The 13,665-nt window shown below is 46.4% G+C and overlaps 1 protein-coding gene across 1 annotated transcript; it reads left to right on the forward strand.

The window, feature by feature from the left end:
* Window positions 1-644: 644 nt before the first annotated feature.
* FOXI2 (forkhead box I2) lies at window positions 645-6,955 on the forward strand. The gene is made up of 2 exons (XM_072995413.2): window positions 645-1,410; window positions 6,160-6,955. The coding sequence occupies exons 1-2, from the start codon at window positions 792-794 to the stop codon at window positions 6,711-6,713; spliced, it is 1,173 nt and encodes a 390-aa protein (XP_072851514.2). The 5' UTR covers window positions 645-791; the 3' UTR covers window positions 6,714-6,955.
* The last annotated feature ends 6,710 nt before the right edge of the window (window positions 6,956-13,665 follow it).

The raw sequence follows: 13,665 nt of genomic DNA on the forward strand, positions 1-13,665 counted from the left end.
CAGAATTTTGCACTTCTTGCACACTTTACCTTCAGGTGCTGTTATTATGCTCCCCTGTTCTAAAACTCAGCCCAAGGTGCTTGTGAGCAAAATGCACACATGAAGCCCTTTTGTGCAGTCTGTTTAAGGCAAACAAAAGAAAGCACTTTTGTACCCAGGGTGTGATTAAACTTATGGAATTCAGGACCACTCAAGGAGGGAAAGGGAACAGATAAGTTTGGTCAATTGTTCAGAATTGATAAGCAGAACCTCCATATCCAATAGCAGGACTTCTCTCAATGCTATGTGCAAGAGCAGCAAAGCAATGCCCTTATCTCCTGGTGTATCAGAGGGAACTTGAAAGCAAGGGATGAGGACTTTTCTAACCAGTATCCAGCAAAGAAATGTCCACCCTGTGACTGCTCCCTTTCCTAATGTGAACTCGCGTACTTCGTGGGTTCTGGGAAGGAGCAGGGAGGGAGCTACGCAGAAGGGGATCTGGAATCGGACGAGAAGGGAAGCGATGCCAGGCTTTTGGAGGAAACGCAGGGGGGGGGGGGCTGGAGGTGGAGAGGCTGGAATTTGGGGAAGGGGGCACGGTTGAAAGGCTGGCGCCGCAGGGGTTGATGTGGGAATGGTGTGGAGGGGCGGTCGGGAGTGGGGGGGCGGTGTGGGCTGGAGAGTGGGCGGCGCTGCCCCGCTTCCTGCCTCGTCCCCCCCCCCTCCACCAGCTCTGTGCCGCGGTCGCGTCCGGCGGGCCGTGGGCGCAGTGGGTCCGGCTCCGGCCAGCCGATGGTGCGGCGCTGCTTAGGATGAACGTGCTGGAGGGGCAGCAGCCCCCCAACGCGCACGATCTACTGGACGCGGCGGCCGCCGTCTACTGCGACAACCGGAGCCTTTTCCAGAGCCCTGCCCAGCAGAGACCGGCCGCCCACGCCGGGGGTTACGGCCTGGGCGAGCCGGGGTCTGCTGGCGGCGTCGGGGGCGCGGCCCATCCCTGCAGCCCTTACCTGTGGCTCAACAGCTCGGGCGTGCCCTCCAGCCCTTACCTGGCCGGGCCCAACGGGGTGGCCGGGGCCCCCGCTTTCCTGCCCTCGGGGGCCTACGGGGCGGGCGCCAGGCAGCTCCTGGGCGCGCCGCCGCCGCCGCCGTCGGTGTCGGTGGCGCCGGACCTGAGCTGGCTCTCGCTGGCCGCCGGGCAGCCGGACTTCTTCAAGCTGGTGCGCCCGCCTTACTCCTACTCGGCGCTCATCGCCATGGCCATCCAGAGCGCGCCGGACAAGAAGCTCACCTTGAGCCAGATCTACCAGTACGTGGCCGGCAACTTCCCTTTCTACAAGAAGAGCAAAGCCGGCTGGCAGAACTCCATCCGCCACAACCTCTCCCTCAACGACTGCTTCAAGAAGGTGCCCCGCAACGAGGACGACCCGGGTAAGGGCGCCCAGGGGGGGACGGCGGGCGGGCGGGCGCCCCTCACCTGCGGGCAGGGAAGGGACGGAGGTCCCCTCACCCCACCCCGACACGCGGTTCTTTGGAGGCGTGCTCACGATCACGGTGCGAGGATCGCGGCCGTCCTTCGCCTGTTCTATTCACGCTTATCCTCCTCGCGTGTCCACCTCTTTCTTCCCGCTTGTTTGCACAACAGCAGCAGCAACAACAACCAAACCCTAGGACCGTTTTAAGCGGAACTGGCTCATGCCAGCAGGAAGGTTCCTGGATGACAACTCTGTTTTCTTTCCAGACGTGCGCTGTCTCGTTTCCCGCCAGTAATATCAAGGGGAAAGCAGGCACGCTCAGGGACAACTGAATGAGGCCAAAGCACTCCATAACATAATCACAGAGAGAAAATTACTTGGTTTGGACTCGAGCCCCTAGAATCGCGCAGCCAGCGTGGGCATCTCCATAGGCGTGTGCCTCTATTTGTAATGCAAAGCGAAAGATTCAGCCAGGCAAGACGCTACAGTCCAAATAAGTAACTTCCCGCTGTCTGATTTATCTTATTGCATAAATCTAACACGTTTCGTTAAAACTAGGGTGATTCTGGAAGGTGCAATTTCCCCCTCCCTCAAAAAAAAAAAAAAAAAAACTTTTCCAATGCCCTTAACGTCTTTTACAGCACAAGTCAAAAAAGGTTACTAGTCCCTTGCAAAAACTAAGTGGAAAAGTCCCTTGCAAAAAGTCCCTTGCAAAAACTAGGTGGAGGTACTCACCACAGCTTGGCTGCCACCTGTGCAGTGCCAATCCTAGACCCGCTAACTAGTCAAGGAAGCCTTAAGTAGTGGGGCTTGTCTATGTGCACATTTTGTAGCCTCCAGGGCCTTTAGATGGCTTGAAGAGTCGTTTTCCTTATTCTGTTCCCCTGAGAGAAAGAGGGAAAGAGGACATATTTTTAAGAATATCCAGTGGATAACATCCATCATCTTGCAAGGAAAACCATTTAAAAGTCCATGCCATCTTTCCATGTGGAATTCTGCATTAATAAAGGTGGCAAAGAAAGTCTCCTCCTGTGTAGGTGAATTGGCCAGTCGACCTGCTGGCTGGACCCTCAGTTTTAAGCACATCTGTTCTAGTAAGAACTTACCTTTTAGACAGATTTGTTCAGCCAACATCATCCTATTCCCCTGCCCCTCCAAGACCATCCTTGCTTAAAATTCTGTTAGAACACCCAACAATTTTAGTTGCTTTGCAGCACTTCTTGACAAAAGGATACTGAAATAGGGGGTGTGCTTTTAATGTTCTTTGAACCCCTATGCCCAACCGTGTCCTAAAGTCTGTTGGACAGAGGCATCTCTGTTAAAGAGGGCCTAGGTTTCCTTCTGAGTTTGCACAGAAAATAGGTAATGTGCAAAGAATTAGAATGAAGGGCTATTTTATTCACACTTCAACTTTTAGTGAACTGGAAACATGCACCCCCAAATTCCACCACTGAAAAATTTATATGGCTACAGTTCTGAACAAATGCATTGAGGAGGAACCCCTGTTAGACACATTGGGATCCGTTTTTTGATTAAATAGAGAGAGAACAATGGTACATGGCCATGTAAGGATCAAGTGAACCAAGCCAGACAATACACAACAGAAATCACACGACGTTGTGTGCATAAATGGCCCTCTGGATTTTTGCTTCGTGCTTTTGCATGAAATAAGGTAACTCTTGTTTGAGGGCAGGGGTTGTGCGTTCTCCAGTTCCCATCAAAAGCAATGGCAACATTCCTGCTGAGCAGTGAACATAGTGGAACACAACTGTATTGCAGTGTCAAGGTTAAGACTTGAGTGCCAGCCAAGCCTGTTGTCCACCACCACCCTTTTCAAAGCATAGTAACCTGTTCTAATTTCCATTCTAAAGAATGTTTTTGTATTTGACTGAAAAGCAAGCTTCTACTGTATGATCATTTCCCATTAGCTGAGGAAAAAAAAAAGGATTGCCCCTTACAGAGAGTATGAAGAATGCTAAAAATGACACCATATCCAGTTTATTTTGTAAAGCAGAATAAAAGTCAGTACCTTTCAAAAATTAGGGTAATCCTAGCAAAACATTTGCAGATTTCCCTCACCACTTGTATCCTTGTGGGAATGTTGTTTCTGTGGTCCAGAAAGTAGAGGAAGGCCATATGGAAAGGGCCAAACACATCCTTGTCTATGGGATACAGATCGTCAGCTATATTACCACCTTTGGCCCTTCCCTTAAATATGTGTTTATGCATACAAAAATCTTTAAAAGTCACTTTTGCCTAAACAGAGACTCGAACCCTGGATTGCTAAAAATTTGATGCTCTTAGATATATTAGAAATGTTTTCATAAACAAACATTTAATAAATACATTTTGTGTCAAAACTGTACCAAAGCCAATGTAACTTTTCCCTTTATACCCCAGCCACAAGGAAAGTAACAAGCAGTTTATGGCACAGTCCTATGGCTGTTTACTCTGAAGGAAGCCCCAATTGTGTTCAGTGGTGCTCTGATTCTCAGGGAACTGTACACAGGATTGATGCCAGTGTCAAGTATAAAACCATCCTTTAATCTAATTTCTCCTTCACTATATCTGTGTCATTTTCTCATCTAAAAATGTAAAAGATGATACTTTTTTTGAACTACAGCTGCTAGACTACCCCACGCTCCACCTTCAGCATAGCTTGGACTCATTCTGGATGGGGGACTCTGAAAGGTGAAGACCAAAAATGTAACCTTTCAAAGTTCTGGGCTTCCCAGGAACTCTATATCTAAGATGGATTTTCTAAAAGGAGGTGAATGTTATCTTTTGACACTTGTGTGATGTGTGAATTATACACTCAGTGGTTTAGATCAGAGGTTGTCAACTCCCAGTCCACAGCCTGGTGACGGTCCATGGCCTGAGCCAGACCGGGCCGTGGAGTCAGACCTCCCGGGATGCTCCCGCACACACTCCCCTCCCCACAAGGGAGGGGCGGGCAGGCATGCACAGGGGCATGCAGGTGCTCTTGCGCATGTGCGAAGGAGTGAGAGAGTGCTCACGCCAGCACTGGTGGGTGCATGTGCACTCCCCCACTGCTTTGCACATGCGCCCAGGACCATGTGCACCCAAGCACGCCTGCATGAGTGTGTGGGGCTGCCCCACCTTCGTCAGAGGCTCAGCCAATCTGCGGTCCCAAAAAGGTAGGGGACCGCTGGTTTAGATATCTGGCTGAAAACCCAGAGGTTGGGAGTTCGATTCCCCATTGTGCCTCCTGCGAGTAGAGCCAGCCTGTGCAGCCTTGGGCAAGCCGCCCAGTCCCAGGGCACCCCCAGAAGAAGGGAATGGTAAACAACTTCTGAGTACCCTCTACCTAGAAAACCCTGAAAAAGGTCACCATAAATTGCAATTGACTTGATAGTGCGTGATTATTATTAGAGATATTTCAGGCTGTTCTCTCAGCAATGAACCGGAGCTGCTATAGATGGTACAGTGGCTGGGAGTCACAGCTGGAAGTCCCCAATTAGAATCTTCCCCCAGCACAGCTCCGTCAGTGGCCTTAGGTCAGCCGTGAGGTTGGCATATGAAGATAATAGTACTAGGTGATTGTCAGGATTGCAACGAGGTATCAAGGAGGGACTGGGAAATTTCAGCTGTAGGCTGATGAAAACGGTGGGCGACTGACGGCTCCTGCCTCTGATGTGAAAGCATCAGGAAAGCTTTTCACACACGGCTGTTGGTTTTGTTGGACCAATAGAGATATCTTAGTATGAACATAACAGATTTGGAATTGATTCATGGGTGATGACTTGCTTTGACTAATTATTATCAATATCACATAGGCCTTAGTGTTAGGTATGTCTCAATACTACCGCGTTTCCCCAAAAATGAGACAGGATCTTATATTAATTTTTGCTCCAAAAATGCATTAGAACTTATTTTCAGGGGATTTTTTTTTCATGTACAACAACCTACACTGATTCAAATACAGTCATGTCATCTTCTTCTGGTTGCTGCACAAGGGCAGAGGGTGGGGTTTCACTTTACTGGGGCTTGTTTTTGGGGTACTGTTTATATTAGGAGCATTCTGAAAAATCATACTAGGGCTTAATTTCACATTAGGTCTTATTTTTGGGGAAAACAGGGTATATAACTCCAGAGGTGTTTATTGGCAAATATATGGTCTGATCTCTGTTCTAGATCTGTCACTGTGAAGGAAGTCCTGATTAAAACCAATAGGACTTAGTCCAAATGCTTGAACAGATACAAAAATCTAGTGCAAAATAGATTCTGTTTTTGCAAATTCGTCCTAAATCCCCTGCCAGTATCAAGGTTTACAATTCACCCTGAATCCTTCAGACAGGAAAAAGACCAGACCAGTCAGATTAAATTGGGATGAGAGATGTTTAACGATAGGATCTATCTTGAGATCACCATATTCACCTACTAAACATATTTACTTGGAAATAAAGTCCCCCCCTCCCCAGATGATGGTATGGTTTGGTTTCAGTCTATGAGGCTCCAGCCCATAGACTGAAACAATGGGTTGGGGGGAGAGATATATATCTTTTACCAAAACTAGTCTCTGATTTACTTGAGAATAATAGAAGAAAGTGGATTTTCACTAACCTGATGCCATCTGCTTATTGCTTGCCCTATTTGTGCTCAAGCATTTTCAACAAACAGCATAATGTCAGCATGTTCTCTGCTTGCTCCTGCTAAGCCCGCTATGTTCTTGGTTGGTTCATAGGCAAAGGCAATTATTGGACCCTGGATCCCAACTGTGAGAAGATGTTTGATAACGGCAACTTCAGAAGAAAGAGGAAACGACGATCTGACACAGCTCATGGGCCTGGAGTGCCTAACAAAGCAGAGGACAAAAGCAACAGTTGCATTGTCCAACAAAGCCCTGACCCTCACAATTTGGGCTCTGGTCAGCTGCGGTGCTCGGCTGGGTCAGGGAATGACTGCAAACCAACCAGCCTGAACTCTAACCACTGTTTCTCCACCTTTGTCTCCACCATGAATGCTGTGGCCCAAAGCCGGAATGGCTTCCCCAGGCAGCTCACAGGTGGGCAAGGCTGCGAATTTACACCTGGGAGACAGCATGGGCCTGGATTAAGTTCCTCTTGCACTGGCTCCAGCAGCAATCCAACCCTGGGATTCGAACTCAGTACTCAATCCAGCTCCAGGATGAATTACTGCACTGGTGGTGGTGGGCAGTCGAGCTGGCTCAGCACTCCAGTCCTGAGTACCTTCAGTGTGAACAATCTGATTTACAGCAGAGAAGGGACAGAAGTTTGAAGTAATAATGGAACAACTTTTGTTTGAAGTATTACCCACAGACAATCTTTCTTGAGTGCCTAGACATTTCACCTTCTGATAGGATGGTGATTTCTATTGTTTTCTGTCTTGTGCCCAGCATGCAACAAAAGTCATTTTAGAACGGTTATAGATGTGCCTTTCAACCGCCGACCTCTCACACCCTCACTTACTTTTCTTCAGGTTCTCTCCCTTCATTCTGTCTTTTTCTCAATCCCTCCCCACTCTCCTCCTCTTGAAAAATCCTAAACTAGAAAGAAATGTTGCAGCCCATGTAAACACTTTAGAGTAGGGGTTGGGCTGCTTGTGGCTTTGTAGATGCTTGACTATGACTCCCTTTGGATATGTCAGCTAGGACTAATGGGGGTGGCAAACCAACATCAGGAGCACCCCAATTTATCATGCTTCTTTTAGATCCCCTTGAGACCAAGGCACACTACAGTTGTGTGGAACCTGCTTGATACCATAGATTGCAGGGCGAGTAGGAATGATTCCTTCACAGAGGTTATTTCATCAGGATGTCATTCAGTTGGGACACAAGCATCTTTCACCTGCAGGAAATAAATCACTGAAATATCCTTCTTCTCCTGGCACTTCTGTTAAATAAGCCTGGGCAGAAGAACCTCTAGATCAGTGGTGTCGAACTGTGGCCCTCCAGATGTTCTTGGCCTTCAACTCCCAGAAATCCTGGCCAGCGGAGGTGGTGGTGAAAGCTTCTGGGAGTTGAAGTCCAAGAACATCTGGAGGGCCACAGTTCGACACCACTGCTCTAGATGGATGGTCCTGTCGATCAGTCAATGGCCTGAAGTGCCACCTGTATTTTCCACCTCTAGGCTCTGCCCTGTTGGACAGGCTGTTTGCAATAACAGCTTTGCTACACATTAAATGGTAAGCAACGAAGACCAGAATCCTATTTATCCCTTCCTCTCCTATAACAATCCTTGGATTTCATTTTAAGGAATCATGTCCCCTCTTATTTAGCTGCTTTGTTTACATTCTTAACACTATGGCCTTAGGTACTTTTTTTTTAAAACAAAGAAACAAAATGCACTAATCTACAGCATAGGAATGTTTTGAAATGTGTGTAGTTGTTGGACGCACCTGGTAGAGGGGAAATAGCTGTATTTTGGGAAATGACAGAGGATCCTTTTAGAGTTTCTAGAGTATGCTTTGCTGTTTTGTTACTGATCTATGCAATTAACAAAATAAAATGCTGCGGATTTTATTTGGCTAAATGCTAACTAAATACCTAAGGGCCGCGTCTCTGTTGCATTTTATGATGTATTCCTCCACCGCCAATGTACTGAGATTTAAACTGAATTGGAAGCTACCAGTGTTTAGAAGACCTGAATCTTGTGTAACGCATGCATAGACCTAGTATTTGACTATGTGGAGTAAAAACAACAATGGAAGGCTTTCTGGAAACATGTGCAGACTGGCTTTAGGCCTAGGCACATTTTCTTGCAACTGAAGCCATCAGAGGAAGGCACTCGTTCTGGCATTTTGTCACTAAGCAGCCACAGTTCTTGTGTCTGCAGGGGTTAGAGATAAAGGCATCCAGTGCCCAATGAGTGTGAGTGTGTGTGTGTGTGTGTGTGTGTAGTCACATTAGTCTTCAAGCTTAATACTTCTTAACTGGAAAAACAGATGATCAAATGTGCAGAGAAGGGGGAGACAAGAAGTAAAAAGTTTACATGCAATGATTCCTTCCCAGAACACCATTTCTCCTTTATCCAGGTAAACAACTGAGAAACGAGCCTTGAATAAGGAGCTACAGTAAAACTGCTAGTTTCTCCCTAGTCCTCAAATGGCTTGGACTTCAATCATGCTGCCATCAGTGGGATTTAGCTGTGGATTATAATTTGTGAAAGGTGTAATGCCAGAACAAGTTTGTTTTTAAACTCATTTGCAAGCTGAAAGATATTGGTGCTTTTCAGAAGGTTTTCATGTGTACTATACTTCTTAAAAGACATTGGGGGGGGGGGGCAAGGAATATTGTGGCTTAACCATTAAATGTTCCTGATTAGAGGAATCTGTTTTGTGTGTTTGTGTGTGTGTGTTGCATTCCCATAGTAGCAAACAGACACACACACACACACACACACACATCTATCATGCATATTGAATTTCACACATTCAGAAGCCAAAGAACCCTTATTTATGTGCAATTAGCAGTGGATCTTATTTTTACGTAGTTGTGCAAATTACATGTTTTAGAGGATCTAGATAGAGCAGATCAAAGAACCCATATTGGTTCCAAAAGATCAGAGTAAGTCTGATGTATTCACTGGGCCCCCTGGGTTGTAATCCAGACCAACCCACCCCCACCCCCGATTCTAAAAAGCTGAATAACCCCATTCGTTTGTGGTTTTCAACAGGCCAACTTGACCTGTTGTAATAGACAATGTGCTATAATGTTAGATATTATAAATGCTTCATTCCTACATTTTCAGAAGCAACACCTTCGGAAATTGCCCCCAAATCGGTTCCACCAATCAAAGGGCCCTTTGAAAGGTTGTGGTGACGCAGCCGGATCCGGTGCACGCGGTTTGCTTAGTCAGTGCCTCCGACTGCAATGGTTCAGTACGATCTCGTGCACCTTTGCTCAGAAATGAACCTTCCTCTTTTTAAAGTCGTTTTCCCAAAAGAAGGAAGTGCCGTTCGGTAGCTTTAGTCTTCCGTACACCTCGTTCGGTTCTGCGAGGCTTACTTCCTAGAAAGCCGGTTTCCGACGGCCAATTTGGTTCAATTCACCAGAACTTATTCCGAAAACAGGTCAGCATGCGATACTCGTCCGGCCAGCCCTCTTTTCCAGATCGTTTAACTAAAGAGAGGGACATTTAGAAGAAGAAGAAGAAGAAGAAGAAGAAGAAGAAGAAGAAGAAGAAGAAGAAGAAGAAAGCAAGAGCTAGACATGTTGGCAATAAAAGAAATCCCAAATCCCTTCTGGGGGCGGGGTGGGGGGATTGGTTTATTAGGTCAACTAAAAAGGGCACCAAGAGTGTGACTCCCCCAAAGCTGGGTGTCTTTTTGTTTTTGTTCCCACCAGGAGGATGTTGGCATTGACTGGCAGGGACGTCCGGCTCGTCGGGCATCTGGATTGATTCTCGCGCTTGGCGGGGAAGCAGACCCCGCACCGGATTAGTGCGATCGCTTCCGAGGAGGGAACCTGAAAAGCCCTCTCGGGCTCGGCGCGATGGCGCTCCCAGCCTGCCTTCCGGCTTCTCCCGGGCGCCGGCCCGACGGTCGGCGGAGCAGCAAAGGGGAAACCCGCCCGCCCGCTCGTCCGCTCGTCCGCCGCCGCCGGCCCTTGTTTACGGGGCGGAAAGCGCTTGGGCTCCTGTTTTCACACTACACTCGGGCCGGGGCAGGTTCGCGTGTTGAGAGCCCCCCGGAGCCTCGCCCGAGCGGCAAGTTTGTAAATAAAAACTTCTCTTTTCTCCGGGCCAACACACAAGATCATCTTTGTGTCCGCCCAGGGAGCTGGACAATCATTTGTGTGAAGAATTTGGGATTTAATCGAGCGTCCAAAATTAATCCGGATCCCTGCTGAGGAGCCCTTTAATTACTGGTTTCCTGAATGCTAACCTCTTTCGTGAGAGAGAGAGAAAAAAAAAAACGGGAGAGAAGGAGAAGAGGAGGAGGAGGAGGACCAGCCCTCTCCGTCCAAATGGCGACACAACAACGTGGCAAAAGGTTGCTGCCGGGCCCGCGCGAGGCCATCTCACGCGAAAGACTTTGTCGTGAGGAGGACGCCGACGGGGCGAGCTGAAAGGACGGGGGCCCGCCGGATCCGCCCCACAGCCCAGTTTCCACCGTCCTGGCACCCAGAGGACCACTTTCCAAAGCCTGTCGGGACCTTTCGACGCGACGTCTAGACAGGAGAGCTAGCGGCAGTTGCGATCTTTTGCTCCCGCCCGTGGAAGAAAGTCTCCGTGTCCCTCCGAGCTTCGGAGATCTTGCCTTTTAGGGCTTCAGGTCCCCGAGCCAGCCATGCCGCCCAGGGAGTCCCGGGAGTTTTAATCCCCGCAAAGGAACGGTTCCAAACTCTGGAAAGTTCCGTGGGATTGAACTCCCTGGCAACGGGACGCGTGGGATGGGTGGCCGAGTGACAAATAAGGCTGAAATCCTGCCTAGATCAACTCTCTCGGGAGGAACCTCTCTTCTGAGCGCCCCTTCCTTTTGAATGCGCACCCACAGGACTGCAGCGCCAAGTCCTCAAACGACAGGTTTCTTAACTAGTAAGAATAGGGAGGAATGAGTTCAGTGTATATTTACACGCAAGTGAACAATGCTGCGGACGTACGGGGGTGGGCAGCTGCCATTTGAGTCTCTAGAGTAATCCCACCTGCTCTCACCAGATGTCTGCAACAGCCCTCTCCAGTCTCTCCCTCAAAGTATTTTGGACTACAGTGCATCTCTTAAGAGCCCTGGCTGGCTAAACTGGGTTTAGCAATTGAAACCCACAACCTCTGGAGGAATCAGGCTGGGGAAACCCACTTCCAGTTGTCATGTGTGGTCTGTTAATCAGTCACTTTCATTTTAGGAGGACCTTATGAATTACCTCCAGAAGTCCCAGTCATTAAGGCCCCTAAGAACTAAGTCTTAACTTCCTTTATTGCATCAACACATCTTACATTAGACCTTCCACTTTTCCTACTTACTACCTTCTACTTTTCTTAATACGACTATCTTTTCCAGTAACTCTTCTAAGGAGCCTCAAGGTGCAGTGCTTAAACTGCAGTACTCCAGTCAAGACCCTGCTCACAACCCAAGTTCACTCGGAACCTCCTCGGGGTTGACTCAGCCTGTTATCTTTCCAAGGTTGGTAAACTGAGTACCCAGCTTGCTGGGGGGAAGCAATGTGTAGCCTACATAATTAAATTGTAAACTACCTAGAGAGTTCTTTAAGTGCTACAAGGTGGTATATAAGCAGCACACTTCACATGGTTTGCTTCCATGGTTTGTCTGAATTATAATACTGTAATGATGTGTAGTCAGATCAGTTCAGACATATACCTACTGGGGAAGGATTTTTTGTATTTTTGGACTACAAATCCCATAATTCTCCACTTCAAGTTCTATAATTCTCAACTCTTGGAGTTAGCAGACAAACATCATACAGCCAGCTAAATGTGGCGCTCCTGGGAGCTTTCTTTCTCAATTTAGGTCTGTCTCCCAGATAAGGCACCTTTAGATGTCAGTCTGTCAGGTAGAACTCCCAGAATGAAGAAGTATGGGATTTACAAAAAATTAATCACTCATGGCTGCCCTTCCTAGGTATAAAGTCCTAGGTATAATTGGTTTACCACTCTGTTCCTCTTGTGGTGTTCTAGAAGCAGCATGCCCAAGGTGTGTAGGCTGATTTTTCTCTCAAGAGGCACGGTGTGGAATCCAACTCTAGGCCCCACTCCAAGTCACTGAGCTATCCAGACAGTTTTCATTTGCTCTAGAGTCCACTTGTCTTTCTGGTGCTTCCTGGTATGTGTAAAGCTCTCTTCCAACACATTTCAAATGAATGTGGTTTTTTTTCTCTCAGCTTTCTTCCAGATTTAATTTAGGTACAGTAATTTTGGCCTTGGTCTCCAGCAATATATCCATACATTTCAGAATCTTTTCTAGTATCCTCACAGCTGTTCTATCAGTCATCTTCTGACTTCTTGGCTGTAGCCTCCATTTGAATTGATGTCTGAACCAAGATGTGCAAACTCTTCAATAACTTTAGTTTCTTCATAATTAATGTTCAAGTTATATAATTCTTCTGTAGCATATTTTGGCCTTAGTGTTCAGCTACCATCTTGCATTTTTGCCACCTTCTTTAAATTTCCTCAATAAACATTTTGAGTTGCTGTTTTCTGCCAATAATATTGTACAGTATCTGCATATCTTAAAAGCACAGATGTTTCTTCCCCCCGTTTTAATTCCTGCTTCATCTGAATCTCATCCAGCTTTTCTATGACATGTTCTGCATATAGACTGATCATATAGGGAGCTAAAATATGCCCTTCTCTGAAACCTTTGCCAAAACTGGAAACCATTCTTCATATGCTGTCCTAACATCAGCCTCTTGTTCAGAGTTTGTTTCCCATGAGGACAATCAAATGTTCTGGAATAATCATTTATTTTAGAATGACCTTGAGGTTTTCATGAACCACATAAACATAGGCTCCAGTGTAATCTATAATGTGCAAACTGACTTTGTGATATTTTTTAATATGTTCCAGTATCTGACATATATCTGTCATATGATCTCTACTACCCTTTTAAAAATTCAGCTTGGATATCTGGTATTTCTCCCTCCACATATTCCCACAGTCTTTGTTTTAAGATCTTGAGTATCATTTTGCTTGCACAGGAAATTAATGTTATTCATTAATACTTAATTCAAATGATGGCATCTCTTATTTGTGGGATTAGAATGTACAGTATATTGAATGTTTCTAGTCTGTGATACCCTTGTTTTGTTTTCCATATTTGGTTTCCCTATTGGTTGGCATATGCTTGCTAGAATTTTTACAGTATCACTCTCTGTCACTATAGTTCAATCTCTACTCCTGGAGAAGTATTTGTTCATATTCCTCTGCAAGTGGCTTTCACTTCATTTTTTAAAACAGCTGATTTTTTCATCAAAGAATTGTGAAGGAATCTTTCATCCTTGCATCTCTTCTGTATGGTTCTTTCATACATTTTCATCTTCTCTTTCTTTTGGCCTATTAGCAAATATGTTTCCATTTTGTCTTCCAGCATCCCCAATCTTGTTTCAATTTTCCCTTTGATTTCTTGGATCACTTTTTTTTTTGGTTAATCTCTTCCATATCTCTGCAATAATTACTATGAACGTTCTCTTTTTCTCTCTTTCCAAATCGCTGAAAAATTGTATTTAGGATTCTGAACCCTAATATTCTATTTTTATTTATCCTCTGCTACCCATACA

This window comes from Pogona vitticeps, chromosome 3 (assembly GCF_051106095.1).
Source record: "Pogona vitticeps strain Pit_001003342236 chromosome 3, PviZW2.1, whole genome shotgun sequence".
Classification (NCBI taxonomy): domain Eukaryota; kingdom Metazoa; phylum Chordata; class Lepidosauria; order Squamata; family Agamidae; genus Pogona; species Pogona vitticeps.

Bases quoted from the DNA above. Each gene is read 5' to 3' on its own strand.
- FOXI2 (XM_072995413.2), top strand. From the start codon at position 792: ATGAACGTGCTGGAGGGGCAGCAGCCCCCCAACGCGCACGATCTACTG. The intron at 1,411-6,159 runs GTAAGGGCGCCC...GTTGGTTCATAG, and splicing joins CCGCAACGAGGACGACCCGG to GCAAAGGCAATTATTGGACC.